The sequence below is a fragment of the Phyllobates terribilis genome, unplaced genomic scaffold, assembly GCF_046119375.1.
Source record: "Phyllobates terribilis strain yellow unplaced genomic scaffold, ASM4611937v1 Scaffold_4__5_contigs__length_816908805, whole genome shotgun sequence".
In the NCBI taxonomy this organism is placed as follows: Eukaryota; Metazoa; Chordata; class Amphibia; order Anura; family Dendrobatidae; genus Phyllobates; species Phyllobates terribilis.
In genome coordinates this window covers 217,386,234-217,409,687 of record NW_027362764.1, presented here as the reverse complement: position 1 = coordinate 217,409,687, position 23,454 = coordinate 217,386,234, and the positions used below count along the sequence as shown (strand labels likewise).

General features: G+C 41.9%; 1 protein-coding gene across 1 annotated transcript in view; it reads right to left on the bottom strand.

Annotated features, from left to right (window-relative positions):
- ATP2C1 (ATPase secretory pathway Ca2+ transporting 1) overlaps window positions 1–22,730 on the bottom strand; it is a 185,299-nt gene extending 162,569 nt beyond the window's left edge. Inside the window, exon 1 of the mRNA XM_073678079.1 lies at window positions 22,465–22,730. Coding sequence (XP_073534180.1) covers window positions 22,465–22,548 — 84 coding nt within the window. The 5' untranslated portion in view covers window positions 22,549–22,730. The remainder of the gene's footprint in view (window positions 1–22,464) is intronic.
- Window positions 22,731–23,454: the final 724 nt, after the last annotated feature.

The following is a 23,454-nucleotide window of genomic DNA, read 5'->3' as shown; positions in this document are numbered from 1 at the left end:
ATGTAAGTGTATACTGACAGGCTTAAGGACTCATTTGATGGTATTTGTAGTAGAAAAATAACTACGGTTGATTATAATTTTACATTTCAGTGATTTCTGTAATATGAAATGAAGGTGGCATCTGCTTGGTGGTACAGTTACACGATAGTTAGCTGATGACCGCTTAGAGAAATTGCATTGTGAGTCTCTATGTATAAGTGTCTTTTGCATTTTAGCTAAAGAACCACATCAAAGGAAATCTGTCAGAAGGTTTTTGCTCTGGAATCTGACTGAACCATAATGTAGGAGCAGAGACCCTGATTACCCTGATTGCAGCCATGTATCGCTTAGTTTTCTGGGTGCAGCAGCTGTGATAAAATCTCAGTTTTCTCTGCTGCAGATCTATCAGTGCTCAGAATGCTGAGCCCTGTGTAACCCCGCCCACACCACTGATTGGTAGCTTTCTGTGTACACTGTATATTGACAGAAAGCTGCTAACCATTGGTGGGGCTGCACAGTGCAGTTGTCTAGGAGGCACAGGACACAGAGTCCTCTAGTGATAATCTCCTGCTGATAATACACTGATTTTATTGACACAATAGAACACAGCCCAGTAAGTAACACATCACTGAAATCAGGATCTCTGTCCCTACATCATGCTGTTCTCAGATTACATAGCAAAATTTGATGACAGATTCCCTATAAAATGCAACATTACTGAGTAATTCACTGACTCCCTGAGGCTACTGCTTATGGACTTTAAGTGTTGAAAGTGCTAATGATCCTGTATATGCATGTATAGGGTCCCTATAAGTTCATTACCAATCCAAAGATGCTCCTCCCTATTAAAAGGAGTCTTCTCTGTGGACAATCTTGACTTTTTAGAAGTGTTATCATTTCAGTAAACTGATCACATAGTGTTTCCCTGCTGAGCCCACTAGTGATCTGTAATCTGTGGGAATACCTAGCAATAAGTGTTCTCTTTCACCTGAAGCGCCACTACAGGGGAAATTAAGAATTACATACTGTCCATTCAAATCAATTGTCCATGTAATTGAAGACCGGTCCTCCAGATCTAGAGACGCTCTTTGTAACTACTCTTCACTGACTAATAGATGAAGATTCTAAATAGAAGATGCTACCTTATTAAATCACAGTTTCCACATAGGGCATATGGAAATGGGAATAAGAAGATGTCCTAAACTAGGCACATCTAAAGCTGATTCCCCATGGAGATTCAGTTTATTCACATTTTGTAGTGGGAGGTTAGCTAAGGCTATGATCACATTGTTCTAGCTTCTGTTTAGACCTTTTTAACAAAGTCATGACCCTTTATAGTAAAACCAGGCCCCCTTGTGAGACAAAGTGCAGGAGGGATAATAAGGCACATAAGAACTTTTGTGTAAGTCTTTAAAAAGTTATCGTCGTTTTAAATGAAGAACTTTCTAATATATCTTATCAGGGAAATCTGCTGCTTTCTCCTCCTGGACTGATCTTTCATTCTCAGAATTCTCAATTCCCAGGTAAAATCTATATTCAGCAAAGACAGATTTTTACACTACTGAGGAAAGATATTGTGACTGCAGCCCCTGATACTCCATCGATTCCTGTTCCTCATGTTGTGCTATACGGGACTTTATAGCACAGGAGGTGATCTTCTGTAATGGAGACAAGGACCTGGCCTTAGCTGTGCTGGGATACAGGACGAATTCCACAAATAAGACACCAGCACATTATACCTCTGCCAGCAGGCAAAATACTCATATGTGGCTTTTCTTTCTTATCAAATGGTTTTCCAAATTTCTCTTATATAAAGAGTGATGTCAAAAGGAATCATTACTTTCATTGCTATAGCAACTTGGCATCATGAGGAGAATGGACTACACCTACATACATCATCTCTAGAGTTCTCATACAAAGCTCCCTGGAAACTAATAGAAACAGAGCAGTCCTTAAGTAACTTTTCAGAATAAGCTGTCGTTATTTCCTTTGCAGTAGAAACCTTAGGAATGGATGTTTGTGACAAGGTCCTAGTGTGCACTGTGATTTCCGGACTGATTCCAGGTCTCGTGATCCGAACTCAACAGCACCTTAGACATGTATAAGGCTGGTGAGTTCGGCTCAGGAGACCTGCAGTCTGTCTGAATTCAGCCTAAGCTATGGAGTATTTCTGCTTTTGTTTCCGCCTCTCCGTAGACTTTATAGGCAGTAGGTGGAATTTAAAGGGGTTGTACAATGAAAACAAGTTATCAATCTGTAAGATAGGTGATGACTTAATGATTTGTGGCGGTCCAACCACTGGAACCTGCACCAATCTGCAGAATGGGGCACTTTTATCCCGGCTATAATGGACTAGTTGTGCGCATGCTCAAACACCGCTCCTATCTTCCTCTATGGGGCTGCGGAGTGCAACGTTGCGTCCTGCCAGACCATTCTTATATGAATAGAAGTGCCCTATTCTGCTGATCAATGCAGATCCCAGCAGTTGGACCCCCACTGATCAGGTTAGGTGATAACTTGTTTTCACCAGTCACCCCCTTTAATCCATCACTGACAGGTGCTGGTAGTGAGGGATTCAATTATTGGGGGAATAGATATAGCAATATGTCACAGAGTCCAGGATTGCTGAATGGTGTGTTGTGTTCCTGATGCTCAAGTTTCATACATTGCAGATCGAGTTGATAGATTACTTGGAGCAGCTGGTAAGGATCCATCGGTCATGGAGCAGATTGGTACCATTGGCAGTTTGAGGTAAGTGGAAGGTCCTTAAAAATTATTGCGGGATTAGGCCAAAAGCTTAAAGAAGCACTCCTCTCATCAAAATGTTTATCCTCTTAATATATTGCAATCATCATATTATATAGCACTGTACTTACAATTGCTCATTTTGCCCTTTTACCCAGCTAATTTTTCTCTTTTCCATTAGGTCTATGACATCTTGTGATTAAAAATTGACTACCTGAATCCTTCTAAGCACTATGAAGAAACAGGAAGTCTGTTTTGCCTTTATGAGTCATAAGTCACTGCAAAAGTCCCTGGCAGGGTGAGGAGGGGACAGCTGGTTTAGGAGATGAAGAGGAGAATGATGGAGCAGAGAAATGAGAAGAATTTACTGGGTAGAAGAGCAAAATGAGCAATTGTAAGTACACAGTGCTATGTAATATGATGATTGCAATATATTAAGAGGATAAAAACTTTGATGGGCGGAGTGCTTCTTTAAGCCTATGTTCCCACAATGCAAATGCAACTAGATTCAATGTGGTGAATCTATTACAAGTTAATATAAAGCCATAAACTGTACAGTGTGCCCAGGTAAAGTATAAAAAAGAATGTGTACCTGGTAAGGTATAAAGGGGAATATGTACCTGGATTAGTGTGGAAAGCAGTATACTTCATCAGGGTTTTACCTCGTGGATCTGCATATTTGGATTGACTTGTAATCATACTTTGTTGCACCATGATATGATCCATAATTCCCCTGGTATTTGATTAACTATGCTGTAACAAGTACTCATTGACATTTGAACTTCATTACACTGGCATTTCTTAATCCTGTAGAACAATATATGCAAATTTACCTTCATTTTGCACTTTTTATTTTACCAACAATGATTTAATCCATGTCAGTGATTCAATTTATGTGTGTCATATCGATATGCACTGCATAATTACATTTATCTGATATGTGTGATACCTATACACATTGCAAATTTGCATTAAATATCTACAATAAGGGCAATAGGCATCCACAATCTACAATAATGATGCATATATGTATACCATTTATACAGCAGTTCCTTTCTTGCATTTTGCGCTTGTTCCATTAACCTTTATGTGTTATGCACCTCCTTTCTACTATGTTGCAGACTCACTGCAAATATCTTGATCAATTTTTCTTTAATAAAATTACGTTTTATTGCATCTTGTGACCGTAATCTCGTTTTTTTTTTTTCCTTTTGTTTGCATTGTTATACTTTCATGAAATGGGGCTGTGTGATACCATTTTAGGGTATATATGACGTTTTGATTGCCTCTTATTGCATTTTACTGCAATGTTGTGGCGGCCCAAAAAAACGCAATTCTGATGTTTTGATTTTTTTTTTGTTACGACTTTTACCGATTGGATTAATTTATTTGATATTTTGATAGATCAGACTTTTATGAATGCAGCGATACCAAATATGTGCATTATTATTATTTTTTAATTGTTTTAGTTTTAATGGGGTGAAACGGGGGTGATTTTAACTTTTTTTTTTCATATTTTTTAAAACTTTTTTTTTTTTAACTGTATTTAAGCTGAAATCATCTAATAGCAGTGCATCACAGGAGAATTGTCATGACAAGCATGGAGGTCTTCAGCAGACCTCTGGCCAATGGGTGCGCCAATGGGTACGTGGAATGATGCGCTAAGAGATTGACAGTAGTATTTAACAGGTTAACAGCTGTACTCCACCCAAAACTGTTAAAGGCACATGATGGCTGAATAAATCAGCCATCATCTGCCGGGAAAGATGTGGGTTTGGCGTGCGAGCCTGCATCAAAGGACGAGACACGACTTTTGATGTGCAAAGGTCATGAATGGGTTAATAAGATGTGTAGTAGAGGAGCTACAAGGACACTAAACTTCAGGAATGAAAATTTCCAACAGTTGAGAGATGATCTTAGTGCAATAAACTGGGACGATATCCTGAGACATAAAACTACACAAAGTAAATAGGACACTTTTATAAGCATCCAGAATAGGACCTGTGCACAACATAAACCCTATGGGAATAAACAAGTGAGAAGTAGGAGGCATAAATTGCTTTGAAAAGTAGCAACATTTTTGCACAATTCGGAGAAGGTGGAGCTGGAGCAGGGGTGTAACCCCACTGTGCGTCTAATTAATGACAAGCTGTGGCGTTCCTTATTCCAGAGATCTTACTCCAGTCAAGGGCTCTTAATGAATCAGAAGCCTCTGACTCAAACATGTCCCCTTGTCAAGAGAAGCGAGAAAATTGCCGATTTTGATGAATTGCGACCTAAAAGACTCAAAAATGATTGTGTTGGCCCCATCAAAAATATTCTGGGTGGAAGAGGATATGGGAAAATCCAATCTACTAAACACCTTCTTCTCTACAGTATTTACACATGAAAATCCCATGACAGACGACATGGTCAGAGATACCATAAATTGTCCATTAAGTGTCACCTGCTTAACCCAGAAGGAGGCACAATGCTGCCTCAACATCGCTGAAGTAGACAAATCCCCGGACCCGGATGGCATACACCCCCCGAGTACTGCAGGAATTAATTACCGTGATAGACAGACCGTTATTTTTAATATTCACAGATTCCGTAATAACAGAGTCTGTACCACAGGACTTGCGAATAGCAAATGTGGTGCCAATATTCAAAAAGGGGACAAAAACTGAACCTAAAAATTAGAGGCCGGTAAGTTTAACCTGTGCTGTGGATAAAACTCTTGAGCTTCTATCCTGGAGTATCTCAATAAGAATAACCTCATGACCCAACATCACCATGAGTTTACGAGGGATCGCTGTCAAACTAATCTGATCAGCTTCTGCGAAGAGGTCAGTTCCAGACTGGACCAGGGTAATGATACGGTGCCACACAAATTTACTATAATGTACGCCAGAAAATGGTGTCAATTATAGTGAAAATCTATGTATTCAACTTTCTGGCAAACAGACGGTCAGATAAGCAGCAGATTTATTAAGAGAGAACGTACACCTCTTAATAAATAAGGCACAGCTTATTGAAGGGCATTTTCAATTAAAACCAGTATATCATTCATTAAAATTGTCCTCCCTTCCTCATCTATTGTAGACAATTCAGTATTTTAACATAAACTTTTAGAGGCATGGTACACCTTTTGGCAGATTTTTTTTTATCATTTATTTGATTTCTAAATAAAAGCTAAGCAACTTTCTAAAGAGTCATTACAGAAATGTTCTACCAGTTTCCCGCTGCAATGTCTGTAAATCCGTTATTTTATTTTTTGCAAAACTGTGACATTCATCATAGCTCCCAATGACTCTCCTTTCTCTCCATCCCCCCAACTCCCTCATCAATAGGTGCACAGGATTGTTCTGCAGACAGCTGTCTCTCCCAACTCCCCCATATACAGTAACTCTAGGTGCGACTGAGGGCTCCTGTGTCCTCTATGAGCTGTTAGAATAATTAGTCAGCGCTTTATCTTCCCATAGATCCTTATATCCTTACTGTCTCACAGCATTTAGCAAGAATAAACATGCCATAAGGCCTTGTTCCCATTTGCAAAAATGCCGCTTCATTCCACTGCATTTTTCCTGCAGCTGTCCGCATCAAAATATACAATAGCAATCTGCTCTGATTAATGCATTTTTTATACTTTGTGCCTTTTTTTATGTTTCTTGGTACAGATTTAAAGCAATGTTTATTTTAATGTGTTTTTTTTACTGCAGAAACACTGGTATTGTACTTTAAAACGCACCTGCATTTTTTAATGCATTATTTTCAGCTCGCAATAGAAGTCTATAGGGAAAAATGCAACAAAAAATGCAGCTAACAGCTTGAACTGTTAAATGCAGCAGATTGTTTTTTGCACAAAAAACACAGAGGAATAAACAGCATTTATGCTGTGTGGGAACATGGCTTTAATAGCTTATTGAAATCACACAAAAAACGCTGCTAAATGCCGAGTGTGATCCAGCTAACCGCTATTTAAGGTGTATGGCCGCCTTGACTGATCCTTGAAATGAATTCCTCTAGGTTTCCAGATAAGATTAATGCAGCCAGGTATACTCTACTGACTGTCAAAAGAATGACAGATTTTATTGTATCCTGAAGCATGCAGCTCCCTTTTTATTTTTGATTTGTGCAACATATAAATTCATGTATATTCAAGTCCTTCAGTGATGAAACTGCTACTATGCGATGCGCCAGCTCTGCGTTCACCTGCAGCATCAGTTCCTCAGCTGTCATCTGGCCAAGGCCAAGCTTGAAAATTACTAGGCTGGAACAAGTTACAGAAGAGAATATACTACCACCTACTGGCAAAGTTTAGGATTTGCTACATACATTTTGTATATACAGTTGCTTCTCGCAAAATTAGAATACCATCAAAAAGTTAATTTATTTCAGTTCTTCAATCCAAAAATGAAACTTATAGATTATATAGAGTCATTACAAACAGAGTGATCTATTTCAAGTGTTTATTTCTGTTAATGTTGGTGATTTTGCCTTACAGCCAATGAAAACTCATTATCTCAGTAAATTAGAATACTTTATAGCACCAGCTTGAAAAATTATTTTAATATCCGAAATGTTGGCCTACTGAAATGTATGTTCAGTAAATGCACTCAATACTTGGCCAGGGCTCCTTTTGCATCAATTACTGCATCAATGCGGCGTGGCATGGAGGCGATCAGCCTGTGGCACTGCTGAGATACTATGGAAGCCCAGGTTGCTTTGATAGCAGTCTTCTGCTCGTCTGCATTGTTGGGTCTGGTGTTTCTCATCTTTCTCTTGACAATATCCCATAGATTCTCTATGGGGTTAAGGTCAGGCGAGTTTGCTGGCCAATCAAGCACAGTGATACTGTTGTTTTTAAACCAGGTATTGGTACTTTTGGCAGTGTGGACAGGTGCCAAGTCCTGCTGGAGAATGAAATTTCCATCTCCAAAAAGCTTGTCGGCAGAGGGAAGCATGAAGTGCTCTAAAATTTCCTGGTAGATGGCTGCGCTGACTTTGGTCTTGATAAAACACAGTGGACCTACAGCAGCAGATGACATGGCTCCCCAAACCATCACTGATTGTGGAAACTTCACTCTAGACCTCAAGCAGCTTGGATTGTGGCCTCTCCACTCTTCCTCCAGACTCTGAGACCTTGATTTCCAAATGAAATGCAAAATTTACTTTCATCTGAAAACAACACCTTGGACCACTGAGCAACTGTCCAGGTCTTTTTCTCCTTGGCCCAGGTAAGACGCTTCTGGCATTGTCTATTGATCATGAGTGGCTTGACAGAAGGAATGCGACACTTGTAGCCCATGTCCTGGATACGTCTGTGTGTGGTGGCTCTTGAAGCAATGACTCCAGCAGCAGTCCACTCTTTGTGAATTTCCCCCAAATTTATGAATGGCCTTTTCTTAACAATCCTTTCAAGGCTGCGGTTATCCCGGTTGCTTGTGCACCTTTTTCTACCACACTTTTTCCTTCCACTCAACTTTCCATCAATATGCTTGGATACAGCACTCTGTGAACAGCCGGATTCTTTAGCAATGTCCTTTTGTGGCTTACCCTCCTTGTGGAGTGTGTCAATGACTGCGCGTCTGGACATCTGTCAAGTCAGCAGTCTTCCCCATGATTGTGGCGCCTACTGAAACAGACCAAGGGACCTTTTTAAAAGCATAGGAAGCCTTTGCAGATGTTTTTTGTTAATAATTCTAATTTACTGAGATAATGGCTTCTGTGTTTTCATTGGCTGTAAGCCATAATCATCAACATTAACAGAAATAAACACTTGAAATAGATCACTCATTTGTAATGACTATATAATATAGGAGTTTCACATTTTGTATTGAAGAACTGAAATAAATTAACTTTTTGATGATATTCTAATTTTGTGAGAAGCACCTGTAAGTGTGTAAAAATGTTTTGTTACTATATAGCACTTTGCTTTGACAAGATGTTTGATTAACTGTTTGGCCTCATTCAGAAATCAGTGATTTTTTTTGTATGCAAAAAAACAGCACGAGTTTCATCAGTGATTGTGATCAGAGTGTCATCAGAGTTTGGTCAGTGTTAGTTTTTACCATCAGAGTTTAGTCAGAATTTCAACAGTTTTTCTTGGATGATAACAAAAAATAATAGAGGTTTCTCAGACTTCTACTGTTTGATTTTTTTCAACAGTCCCGCCTCCATTGTCTGCTTCCTCTGCACCATGAAAGCCTCAGAGTGTGGTCGTGTAAGGTCAGTGGAACACATGTAGCTAGACATCTGGCTTGTAACTCAATGTTGTGAAAACGCCTTCTAATTGAGTAGACACTGTTTCACGGTATGTGATGTCCAAATTCACTAGCAATACAAAATGGATCAATCCCAAAACCAGTGGTACTGCTGTTTCTCTACAGTGTCCCAGGAGTTTTTTTTTTTAACAGAATGCCAGGCCACTTGTTGCTCGTACTACTGTGAGCAGCCTGTGGGACCAAAACATGCTACTATTGCCTGCAGCATATTCGGGCTTGTCTTCCATTGAGCACATCAGGGACGTCATTGGTGGACAATTGCAAATGGCAAAGGGAGCTGCCAGAAGTGGATCTTGATGATTTGTGTGCCCAACTGTATCCAACATAGTAGAACATTCCTCAGACAACCATTAATAATCTCATTGATAGGAGCCAAGGTGTGTAAGTGTGTGCACTTCTGCGTAACACGCTTATACTTGATACTGAATAAATCAAAATGTTTTGAAAATTTTGTAACTATTTTTTCTTTTAAATACCATTAACATGTCTATATGTGGCACCCCAGTGGTCTGGTTGCCACAGTAATAGAAATATGTCTGAGAGCAAGTGGGAGGTTTCTCTGGTCAGGAGCCCTAAGCATGCAACACCGCCCGCCCTGACCTGGGAGGGGAAGAATTTGCCCTATATAAACTGGGTCTGGGGCGGGATTAGAGAGTGAAGTCCCAGACAGAGACGCAGTCAGGTCTGGAGGACAGCAGACACAGGGAAAGCAAGAACTAGGAGCTCTGTAGGAGCAGGAGCGAGTGCCAGAGGCTGGAAGCTAGATAGCGCGCCTTGGCTGAAGACACTAAACCCGGACACGGAGTCCGAGGCTGTGGGGACATCCAGGTGCAGCAGCAGAATCCAACCGGCAGGGGATTCCATGTCCTCTGGCCATATAAGCCCGAAGGCACGGTCACAAGCAAGGGACCAGCACCGCCATCCAGGAGCGGAGGCTAACAGAAGGCCCCAAGTCACCGGCCATACGGGTGAGCACCACACGATATACTCAGGGACGTGGGCTACTTCTACCCGCACACAGCAAGGTAGCCAGGAAAGAGTGCAGATAGAAGGGGAGGCCTACAACTCCACCTGGCCAGGGGAAGATCCTGCTAGCTCTCAGACTGACCAGGCCTCTACTGCTAGCCAGTACTCCCGGGAGGGTCTGCTTTATACCATCAGTAAAGACCCTGAACTGCACCACACGTCTCTGTGTTTCATCGCCGCACCAGCACCATTAGTACTGGGACGCTCCCACCATCACTCCCATCATCCACACTAGCTGCCCTGAGGCAATACTTCTCCCGTGGGGAGTTATCCCATACTTGGCTGCGCATACAACATCAGCCTCAGCGGTCTGCAGCGCAGCGGCGGTCCTCACTGACCGCAATCCACGGGTGGCGTAGTCGGACATTTGCTATTACATTAAGACTGCCACTGGTTTGACCACCCTGAGCCACGGACCGGGTCGCCGCCACACGGAGACTACAACACCCAGCTTCCCACAAAAGAGACCCGGCTCCGGGTATCCCCTGCACAGCACAGGCCCAGGGGGCGCGTCATATCCATCCTATGATTTTCATAATCCCATTACTTTTCCTTCTCGGTGTTGCAATTTCAATGTAGATTTATTTCATTTCTTGTCATATGTGTCCAAAAAAGATGGGCTTAACTTCTGAAAAACACAGTACAATTCACCTTTATTATTTATAGAGTCTAAAATGGAGGATCAAAAAGCAACATCATACAGTAGATCCAGTCTGATTTAAAAACAGTAATATTACAAGATGGGCTAATTATTTTTACAGCTGTATCAAGGTCTCTGTTTTCAAGACATTTTTATAATTTTCAATAACTGTCCAATAATCAAAAAAATCTGGGGACAATTCATTAAGGTGCTTCCGCCAGAAATCTGACATAAAGATCTTACTAAGTTATAATATTTTTGCGCAACTATGCAACTGCACAAAAATATTGCAACTTTTGGAGTTTACACACCAGTCCCGGCCAGCTAACCCAATATAGGTGGGGCATGAGCAGGCATGGCTATGTGCAGCAGTTGAATTCATCATCAAAATTACGCTACTAAAGTGGCGTAACTTACTCCAAAAATGAACACCAGGCACACTGGGTATAAGACCTGCCTGATTCATTAAGCAGGACACACTGTTTAATGAATCAGGTCCGTGTACTCCAGCAAGTGCTTCATTGAGACTGGTGTGCGCTATGCCATTCTTAAAGGGGTTGTCCCACAAACAGAGTACATTTTAATCAATAGATCTTGGAATAATAATAATTTCCACAATCGAATATGTAAAAAAAAATGTTGCTGTGTTGAGGTAATCTTATAAATGTGCCTCTGCTTTGTGCTGTGTAATGGATGTGTCTGACTGCAGAAACATGGTCTGATCATACCACATCTCCTGGGCAGGGAAGGAAACAAAAGAGTATACAGATATTACGGCAAGGGTTCCCCATCCGGCTTCCTCTGTATGGAAGGGATTAAGGCACACTCCTCTGTGCCCAGTTTGGGTGTAGGCCCTGGACATTACAGGATGGTCCACAGGAAATTTGGTAATACCAATCATGCTGCCAGAATGATATGTACTCCCTGTGCTTCCAGCCCACTGCACACTGAACTTCTAACAGTATGCACTAAGCATATTACACTTACAATGCAGTACACATCAAATTATGGAAATTATTTTTATTCCAAGATCTATTGATTAAAAAGTACTTCTTGACCTATGAGGCACATAGGTCGGGTCCTTGACTTTCATGCAGGCTCACAAGCTGAGCCCACATCTTTCCTGGCAGATGATGGCTGAATTATTCAGTCATCATCTGCCTTTAAAAGCCGTGGGTGGAGAGGAGCTCCACCCGCAGCTGTTAACCTATTAAACGTGCCATCAAGGGGGTGCATCATTTTATGGGTCTATAAGCACCTGTGATTTCATCGCGGGGCATAGATGGGTTGCAATGACAGCCAGTGGTCTGCTGAAGCCTGTTATTACGGTACTCCTGAGAAAGCGAGCCTGTAGCTGGCGTTTATAGGAGACCTTGATTTTCGCTATACATAGCAGTGCTGTAGTCCTAAGGGGACTAAGAAATACAGTGAAAATTTAAAAAAAAAATCTATATGAAAAAATAAAAAAATATAAAGTTCAAACTACCCCCTTTTGTCCCATTAAAGGGAACCTGTCACCAAGTTTGACCGATATGCGATAAGGCCACCACCTTTCAGCCCTCTTTTACAGCATTCTATAATGTTGTATATAAGCCCCCGATCCGACCTGCAAGACAAGAAAAAGAGCTTTTCTGATACTCACCTGGGGCGGCGGTCCGGTCCGAGGGGTGTTACTCGTCTTGGTCCGGCGCCTCCCTTCTTGTTTTTATGAAGTCCTCTTTCTTGCTTCGTGTGGATGACAAGTCCCCACGTCATCCACACAGTCTCCTCGGCATTGCGCTCCTGGCCAAGCGTACTTCTCTGCCCTGCAAAGTACTGCAGTGCGCAGACACCAAGAAAGGTCAAAGAGCCTCGGCACTGCGCACTGCAGTACTTTATTCTGCCCTAGTCAGGGCAGAGCAGTATGCCTGTGCAGGAGCACGATGCCGGGGAGACTGTGTGGATGACGTAGGACACGTCATCTACAAGAAGCAAGAAGGAGGACGGCATCACAAGAAGAAGGGAGGCGCAAGACTAAGACGAGCAACACCCCTCGGACTGGACCGCCCCCCAGGTGAGTATAATAAAAGCTCTTTTGTTTGTCTTGCAGGTCGGATCGGGGGCATATACACAGCATTCTAAAATGCTGTATATGAGGGCGGAAAGGTGGTGGCCGTATCTGATATAAGTCAAACCTGGTGATAGGCTCGCTTTAAGAATAAAGCAGTTAAAAATACTGAATTGGTATCACCGCTTTCAGAAAAGTTCGATCTATCAAAATATAAAATAAATTAATCTGATTGGTAAATGGCATAATGGGAAAAGGAAATCGAAACACCAGAATTACTTTTTTTGGCTGCCGCAGCATTGCGATCATATGCAATGAAAGGCAGTTAAAACATCGCATCTACTCAAAAATGGTATCAATAAAAATGTCATCTGAGGTCGCAAAAAATAAGCCATCACACAGCCCCATATCCCAAAAATTGAAAACGTTATGGGTCTCTGAAAATGGCAACACAAGCAAAATGTTTTTTTACAAATTTCCGAATTGTTTTTCACTGCTTAAATAAAAAAACTATACATGTTTCGTGTCTTCGGAACCATACTGACCTGGAGAATCATATTGCCAGGTCAGTTTTACTGTATAGTGAGCATGGTAAATAAAAAACCCAACGAACAGTTGTGAAATTGCACTTTTTTTTGCAATTTTTTTGCTTTTTTTTTCAGGCTTTCCAGTGCATCACATGATAAAATTAATATTGTAAATCAAAAGTACAATTCAGCTCGCAAAAAACAAGCCCTCATACAGCTTTATGGACGGAAAAGTAAAAAAGTTATCATCCTTGGAAGAAGGGGAGGAAAACTGCGGCGTAAAGGGGTTACGGAATTGCCCCCTTTGACTTCTATAAGGATTAGTTGATGCTGGGTAGATGACATTTTACTGTATGAGGGAAAATTAGGAAAATGCTGGGCTTTGTGATGGGTACTATAATAGTCTTTGCCTGTAAAAGAGTTAATAAACTTACCACAGCAACCAAGTTTCCTTTAGAAATTCATTTTTGTTTCCAGTCTGTGTTACAGTTAATAGACCTGAAGGCGCCGCCGATAAGAAGAACTGCTGGAGAGCAATTAAAGTTTCACACAATCCGAATGTAATAGTTCAGACCTGAAGCTGATTATTTTCCTAACTTGTACTTCTAGGTCACTTTATCTTGAGGTTTTTAATTTCACTATGACAACCTCCAGTGTACTTTAGACCAACCACTGTGACAGCTTATTACATGGACACGTTTGGTCCTGAAACTAAAGTCTCATTTGAAACTCTACTTTACATACATTTTGTAGATCTCATCTCAATGATTTAGTGCAGGGGAGGGAACCTTTTTTTCTGCCAAGGGCCATTTGGATATTTATACCATCACTTGGGAGCCATACATAATTATCAGTTTGAAATTTATCATGCTATATTTGGTCTAACATTTACCACACCCCTAATGTGATAGCTGGAACTGCTTCTCTATGGTGCGACGATGTTAGATGCTATTGATGATGTTGCTACTTGCAACTTCTTTTCCAGATTTGTGTTGGTCTGGAGCGCAGTCGACTCTTTGCGATGAATTTTAAAAAGACCGGCTCGAAGCAGTAAGTTCTGAACACAGATGTATATTACACTGCAGATCTCCTCACAGTGGGAAATTCATAACTGTTCATGTAACATTTCTAGAACTGAAGCAGTTGGGGTTCTGCAGTGTATACATAACATAGGAGACACTGAGACTGCTCTATATACATCACATAGGAAACACTGGGGCTGAAGCATACACATCACAAAGGAGATGATAGAGCTGGAGCATATACATTACTCAGGAGACGCTGGGACTGGAGGATATACATCACATAGGATACGCTAGTGCATATGCATCACAGGAGAAGCTGGGGCATATAAATCACAGGAGACGCTGGGGCGTGTACATCACAAGAGATATTGGGTCATATACATCACAGGAGACGCTGGGGCATATACTGTACATCATGGGAGACGGAGCATATACATCACAGGAGATGCTTGGGCATATACATCACAGAAGATGCTGGGGCATATACATCACAGGAGGGGATGGAGGCATATACATCACATGAGATGCTGGGGTACATGCATCACAGGATTGGCTGGAGCGTATACATCACAGGAGGGACCTGGGGCATTTATACATTACAGGAGACGTTGGGGCTTATACATCAAGGAGATGCTGAGGCATATACATAACAGGAGATGCTAGAACATATACATCACAGGAGGGGCTGCTGCTGTCCTCAGTGGGACTGGAGCTCAGAGTGCGCTGACTCCGCCCACATAGGACAATCTGATGCTGGCGTATGTCAGGACGTAAGCCTTCATTGCACGTGCCGCTGCAAACAGTAGTGAACTCTGCATGTGCATGCACACATTGTCAGGAGCAATTAAAGGGTTGGCAGTTGGCCCAAGCTCTGCGATCCAGAGGTTCCCCACCCCTGATTTAAAGTAAGTGGAAATTTGTTTTAAAATGTTACATTGTATTTACAGACATATAGACTCTATATAAGGTATACTGTGCTAATAGATGGGTCTTACAAAGGAGAAAATGCCATCTTTATAATGGATGACTGCATGGTTACCCAATGTATACAGTGGATAATATGGATTTTCATGGATTTTGATCTTCCCTTGTCATGTAGTTTCTTTTGCCTTAGCAATGCACACAGCTGAACTGAAGAGCTGGTAATATATATTACAAAATATCTTATATTCACCTTTAATGTTGATTTATGCAAAGTTTGTTAAACGTACAGATTATATTTAACCCCTTTAAAGCCCAAGGCGTATTAATACGCGTCTGTGCCCTGGGCTTTAAGAGCCTGACCCATATTAATACGTCATTGCAATCGTGCGCGCACACAGGCTGTGCGGGCGCGATCACCGCTGGGTGTCAGCTGATTGTCACAGCTGACACCTGGTACTATGTGCAGGGAGCGGTCCCACACCGCTCCTGGCACATTAACCCCCGCAATGCTGCGATCGAAGTCGATCGCAGCATTGCGGTGGCGAAAGGGAGGTGATCGCAATACTCACCTCCTCTTCCGGCCTCCAGCGCTGTCTGCCGTGGCTTCCCGGATGTTGCCATGACGACCAGATGTCGTCATGACAACATCCGGGTCACCAGACAGCAGGAAGATTTTTTGGTCATGCGCAGTGCATGACCAAACTATCTTCTCCCTGTGCAGCGCTGACAGCTTGCATAGCACAGGTATGGTGCTCCATTCCTGTGCTATGCAGGCGATCAGAGTAAAAAAAGTGAAAGTCCCATAGTGGGACAAAGTATAAAAGTAAAAAAAAACTGTCAGAAAGTGAAAAAAAAAAAAAAAAATTGTAAAAATATAAAAAAAAAATAAAAAAAATAATCCACCAAAAATAAAAATAGAATGTACCCATCAATAAATATTATTATGAAAAAAAAAACAAAAAAAAAGAATAAAAGTACACATATTTGGTATCCAGAATGACCTGACCTATAAAATTGTCCCACTAGTTAACCCCTTCAGTGAACACGGTAAAAAAAAAAAAAAAAAAAACGAAGCAAAAAAAAATGCTTTAGCATCATACCGCCAAACAAAAAATGGAATAACACGCGATCAAAAAGACGAATATAAATAAAAATGGTATCGCTGAATGGTATCTGCCTCCCAAAATTGGAATAGAAAGCGATCAAAAAATGTCACGTGCCTGAAAATGGCTTCGATAAAAACGTCAACTCATCCCGCAAAAAACAAGCCGTCACATGACTCTGTCGGCCAAAATATGGAAAAATTATAGCTCTCAAAATATGGCGATGCAAAAACTAGATTTTACAAAAAAATGCGTCTTTTAGTGTGTAACAGCTGTCAATCATAAAAACCCGATATGATTCTGGTATCTCTGTAGTCGCACCGACCCGAAGAATAAAGTCGTCTAATCAGTTATACCACACGAGGAACGGCGTAAAAAATAAACTCTCGGGTTAGAGTTGTGCTAGGGTTGTGCTAGGGGTAGGGTTGGGGCTAGGGTTGGGCTAGGGTTAGGTTTGGGCTAGGGTTAGGGCTGGGGTTGGGCTAGGGTTAGGGTTGGGGTTGGAGTTAGGGTTGGGGTTAGGGTTGGGGTTAGCGTTGGGGTTAGGGTTGGGCTAGGGTTAGGGCTGGGGTTAGGGTTCGGGTTGGGCTAGGGTTAGGGTTGGGGTTGGGGTTAGGGTTGGGCTAGGGTTAGGGTTGGGATTTTTTTCAAAAGTAAAAAAAAAAATTGGATGACGATATGGCAGCTAGTGTTGAGCGCAAGTGCTCGCTACTTGAGTTTGCATCGGGTGCTTGGGTATGCACTGAGTATCGCGGGTGCTCAAGTGACATGCTCGAGTCTCCGCTCCATATGCTTCGTGGCCAAAAATAACTCGCAGGGATTGCCTACCATGCACGAGCGATCCCCGCATGTTTTTTTTTGGGTGTCTAATAACCGTGAAACATGCGGGCTGGGACTCGAGCATGTCACTCAAGCACCCTTGATACATGGTGAATACCTAAGTACCCGAAGCAAACTCAAGTAGCGAGCACTTGCGCTCAAGACTAATGACAACTTATTCAATATGATGATGACCTAATGTTATCAAATTCTGTGTCGTACCTCTGGGTTCAAAATGTTCACTATACCCCTTGATAAAATCCTTGAGGGGTGTAGTTTCAAAAATGAGATCACTTGTGGGGGGTTTCCACTATTTAGGCACATCAGGGGCTCTCCAAACGCGACATGGCGTCCGCTCTCGATTCCAGACGATTTTGCGTTCAAAAAGTCACACAGTGCTCCATCCCTTCTGAACTCTGCCGTGCGCCCAAACACTGTATTTTCCCCACATATCGGGTATTGGCGTACTCAGGAGAAATTGCACAACAGTTTTTGGGGTCCACTTTCTCCTCTTACCCTTGTGAAAATAAAAAAATTGGGGCTAAAACATAATTTTTGTGGAAAAAGTTTGATTTTTTTATTTTCACGGCTCCATGTTATAAACTTCTGTAAAGGACTTGGGGGTCAAGGGTGCTCACCACACATCTAGATGAGTTTCTTGAGGGGTCTAGCTTCCAAAATGGTGTCACTTGTGGGGGGTTTCCACTGTTTAGGAACATCAGGGGCACATTGGCTAATTATTCAAGCAAATCTTACAATCAAAAAGTCAAATGGCGCTCCTTCCCTTCCGAACCCTGCCGCGCGCCCAAACAGTGGTTTTCCCCCACATATGGGGTATCTGCTTACTCAGGAGAAATTGCACAACAAACTGCATGGTGCAATTTCTCCTGTTACCCTTATGAAAATGCAAAATTGAAGGCTGAAAAACATTTTTGTGGGAAAAATGTGAAAATTGTATTTTTACGGCTCAATGTTCTAAACTTCTGTGAAGAACCTGGGGGTTCAAGGTGTTCACCACACATCTAGATAAGTTCCCTGAGTGGTCTAGTTTCCAAAATGGTGTCACTTGTGGGGGGTTTCCACTGTTTAGGCACTTTAGGGGCTCTCCAAACACAACATGGCGTCCGCTAATTATTCAAGCAAATTTTACAATCAAAAAGTCAAATCGCGCTCATTCCCTTCCGAACTCTTTTATTTTTAGGGCTCAATGTTCTGAGAAGCACCTGGGGGTTCAAGGTGCTCACCGCACATCTAGATAAGTTCCCTGAGGGGTCTAGTTTCCAAAATGGTGTCACATGTGGGGGGTTTCCACAGTTTAGGCACATCAGGTGCTCCCCAAATGCAACATGGCGTCCGCTAATTATTCCAGCAAATTTTACATTCAAAAAGTCAACCCTGCTGTGCGCCCAAACAGTGTTTTTTCCCCACATATGGGGTATCTGCGTGCCCAAGGGAAATTGCACAACAAATTTTGGGGTCCATTTTTTCCTGTTACCCCTGCTAAAATTAAAAAAAATTGGGTCTAAAGTAACATTTTTGTGAAAATTAAATTTTAATTATTTTCTTCCACATTCCAAAAATTCCTGTGAAGCACCTGAAGGGTTAATAAAGTTCTTGAACGTGGTTTTGAGCACCTTGAGGGGAGCAGTTTTTAGAATGGTGTCACTTTTAGGTATTTTCTGTCATAAAGACCCCTCAAAGTGACTTCAAATATGATGTGGTCCCTAAAAAATGGTTTTGTAAATTTTGTTGGAAAAGTGAGAAATCGCTGGTCAACTTTTAACCCTTATAGCTCCCTAATAAAAAAAAAATTTTGGTTCCAAAATTGTGCTGATGTAAAGTAGACATGTGGGAAATGTTATTTATTAACTATTTTGTGTGACATATCTCTCTGATTTAAGGGTATAAAAATTCAAATTTTGAAAATTGCAAAATTTTCAAAATTTTAACCAAATTTCCATTTTTTTCACAAATAAACGCAAGTGATATCGAAGAAATTTTACCACAATCATGAAGTACAATATGTCACGAAAAAACATTCTCAGAATCAGGGGCATCCATTGAAGCGTACCAGAGTAATTACCTCATAAAGTGACAGTGGTCAGAATTGTAAAAATTGGCCTGGTCATTAACGTGCAAACCACCTTGGGTTGTAAAGGGGTTAAAGAAGTCAGATGTTAATGGATAGCAATGACTAACATCATATGAACTCTGAACATGAACAACCTCAGTGAAGACTTCTTTCTTCTAAAAATAGAGGACACTATTTGTTATAGTTATCATCTAGGGTTTAAATAGATAGTCGAAGAGATGCTATTGAGATGTAAACTAGGCAAACTGGATCCTGAGGTGCCATTAAGACCTGTTTTACAAACTGGACAAACCAGACAGATCTTAACATACTAGGTTTTCGCTTATGGTATAGTATGTACTGAAAATCTATGATGGATCTGATGATGCAATTTTAAAGGATCCTGAGATTCCACACCAGTAGAATAGTACTTTTTTAGATGATTTATGTGAGTTAACCTAGCAATAAGATGCTAATGATCATGTGGAGGTCACTGCAGGAACTAACTTGGCTACTTAGCAATGGTGATAAGATCAATGAGTCACATGTCCACTGAGGGTTCATAGTGCTGCTCTTAAAGTGTACTTATACACCTATTGTATTGTGATATTTCGGGGGTGAGGGGCGGAGAGTCTGGTTTATAGGATCACTATCTTCAGGGTGAGATGTTTGGCACAAGTATCATTGTGAATCAGGTTGAAAATTAGCTCAGACCCACCTTTTACTAGCCAAACGCACAACGAAACAAGTATATCACACTACAATAAAACACAAAATCCTCAGCCATCTGGCCACTTAATACAGTTGATCTTCTGAAGCTACACAAGTGTAATGTCTATTGTCTGCTAGACGCTACCTCAAACATAACACTGCTTAAGGCATTCCTCGTGATGATGATGGCTCCCACAGGCCTTGACAAAATCTGTTTTTCAGAATGAGAAAACCAGGTCATGAGTATATCTCACCTTAAAAAAATCCTTAGCAGCCTCCTAACTAGATTTCTCCAGACATGGTTGGATAGAGTGGGAGCCCACCCTTTTCTCCCTCAGGGCCAATAACCAGTTTCTACTCTAAATTTTGACTCCTCCTGGTGGCTAAAATGTCACGTTAGTGGCATATGACGCGCCCCCTGGGCCGTGGGGTACTGGGCAGCCGGGCCTCTGTAGATGCTGGTGGGGGATATCACGGTGGCTGGCCCGGTCCGTGACCCAGGGCGGTCAGTAAAAGGGGGATTTTCTATTGGGGATTTGGAAAGTTCGTGACGCCACCTGTGGATTGCGGCTAAAGGGTGCCGCTGCGGAGGAGTCCTCTGGAGCTGGTGTTACGGCAGCAGGGATGGTGTGGCTCTCCACAGGTAGAGCTAGCTCCAGGGCAGTGTAGGAAGTGTAGGTTGGCCTGGGCGCTGTAGTGCTGGGAGGGAGAGATGGTGCAGATGAAACAAGGGACGGAGGCAGTGCGGTGCAGTCATCCAAGTTTTTACTCACAGTTCTTATGACAGTTCCACTGGTGCACTGTACAGGTGCCAGCCTCCCACGTCACGCTGCGCTCACCAGGCAGGGGTTCAGCACTTCCTCAGGCACATTAGGATTACCTGAGAGAACCCCACTTTCTTGTGTTCCTAGCTAGACCGTCTTCACGCTGGGTCTTTCTGCCTCCTGCCCTGCGCTTCCCACTCTCAATCCCGCTCGGGTGCTCTGAAGTCCCTCCTGTCTTGTCGGAGTTCCCGGACCTGCTTGACCCTCACGGGGATTAGAATGAGGCTTCGGCAACTGACTATATAAGCCAGAAGCCTCCGGTTTTCCCAGCCGAGACTTAGAGTAACACGGCTGGACCAGGGGCCGGTCCCCTTCTTGCGGCCTACGATCCCTCTGTCTTCTGACAGATTCAGGGCATACGGGTGCCGTCCTGCACTCGCCGTACCCCCTAGGATCCCTTCTGTAGATCGAAGCCTACTCCTCTGCTCCCCACCTGGGCCTCTAGGACTGGGCCCTACTGGCGGAGCAGAGCTCCTAAAGAGACTCTGTTCCCTGACTGACTTCTCTCTCTTACTGAACTCTGCTCTGCCACCCTAAGATGGCTTCCCTTTTTATATCTCACTCTATAGTGCTCCCCTAAACTACTTCCTCCACCCACACCCACTACTGGTTCCCCCTACCTTTGGGTTCCCCCCACTCCAGCCAGGGACAGGGCTCAGCAGCTGCGCACATGCATGTTGCCCTTCCAGCCGGCCTGGAGCAGTGTAGTGTTGGATGTAGGTGTTTGGGGTTCCATGCAGTATTCCCTCCTTACCTGAGAGAAGGAGACACCACACCTCTGGGTGAGGTGCAGTACCTCTGTGGCGACTGAACCCTCAGGGGCGCCACACATAAATATGCCAGTCTGTCAGTTGTCACACCATACCCAACTCAACCTTCCCATTATCACAACACCATGTAGAAAATAATTTTGTGGAATACATCAATATAATAACCTCTTAGATGCTGCATTCAGCATGGCCACAGCATTTTAGAGGCTTCCAGAGGGAGAGGGCTCCATCTGTCGCCTCTACATAGCTCTTTTTTGCAATGTAATTTAAGGTGCATAAAAATATAAGCACCCTATTACAAATGCTATATTATTTTAAAAAAATAAAGAACACTAATTGTTATCTCCCCATTGATAACTCAAACTAAAATTATAATGTTACTTAACCCCTGCTTATTAACCCCTGCAATTGTTCTTTTCTGTTCATATTGCCTCCCAAAAAGTGGAATAAAATGCAATTAAAAAGTTATACCTGCCCAATAATGAAAACATCAACTTATCGCACAAAAAAAGAAGCCTTACACTACGTCTACAACAAAAAAAAACAGGCTAACAAGGCAATTATTTTGCATGGTGAATGGCACACATTTTTAAACTTAAAAAACAATGCAGAAATTGATCAACTCCTGTAAAAACAGCTTTCAGAATGTGATGAAGAAAAAAATTAAAGCAAACATTGTAGGGCCCTTAAGGCACAGAGTATGCCACTTTCTTAAAGGGTCAAATACCATTAATACCTATGAAAACTGAACATTACCCAGGTCATTATTATAAATTACACTACTTTTAAAATCATAGTTGTAGTTCATGGTACAATATATAATGAGAAATCAATTAAAAGAACTATAGGTTTATACCTTTTTATATAAAACATCATTACTCTGTTCACTGTATCATTCTGAAAATCCTTTCTAAAAGCAAACATATGCTAGGCAATTCCTTGCACATTTCTTAAATACAGTTTAGTAAGCAGTAAATGAAGTATTACCTGATCTTCCCGGGCTTCCACTGTTGACAAAGAATGCCAATTCCATCGGAACGGCAACTGCATGAGATAGGTAAACGCCGGCATTACCAGAGACTTTAGTAACCGCAGTTAGGTAATGAGATCAAGCAAATGTCCACTTCTGACCTATATATTAATCTAGATTTGCTGGCTCATGTAATACTGTGCTGCAACACCACAAGTACATCGGTTGCTATCCCTGTGCATGTCTGTTAATTTAACCACGCTTCAACTAGTAGGGAAAAAAACAAGACGATCAGGTTCTGAGTTCTCAGAAAGCTCGGCTATAATAATAAGCCATGGGTACGCCTCCTCAGTTTGAAGCTAATGCTTGAATAATTGGATTATTTTAGGAAGCAGCTGTGACAATTCTACTGAAACTGAAGGGAGACAACAAAATATTTGAGAGCAACAATGGTTTATTGAGTTTATTATCATACAGAGTTTAGCATGACGCTGGTATCTTACTTAAAGGGAACCTGTCACCAGGTTTTTCCCATATAAAATAGGGCCAGCATCTGTAAACCCTCATATACACATGTATTCTAGAATGCTGTATATAAATCATCAATGCGCTCTACTTAACACAAAAAAAGAGCTTTTATTATAGTCACCTATGGGGCGGTCCAATCTGAAGGTCATTGCTGGTTTTCTAGATGCTGTATGTGATACAGGTGCTGGCTCTACTTTATATGGGAAAAAAACTGGTGACAGGTTCCCTTTTTTATGGAGCAATATAGGGGGTCCAATATTCTGTATAGAGCATTATATGAGGCCCATTATTCTGTATGGAGCATTATATGGGGTCCATTATTCTGTATGGAGCATTATATGAGGCCCATTATTCTGTATGGAGCATTATATGGGGTCCATAATTCTGTATGAAGCATTATATGGGGTCCATTATTATGTATTGAACATTATATTAGGCCCATTCTGTATGGAGCACTATGTGGTGGCAATAATACTGTA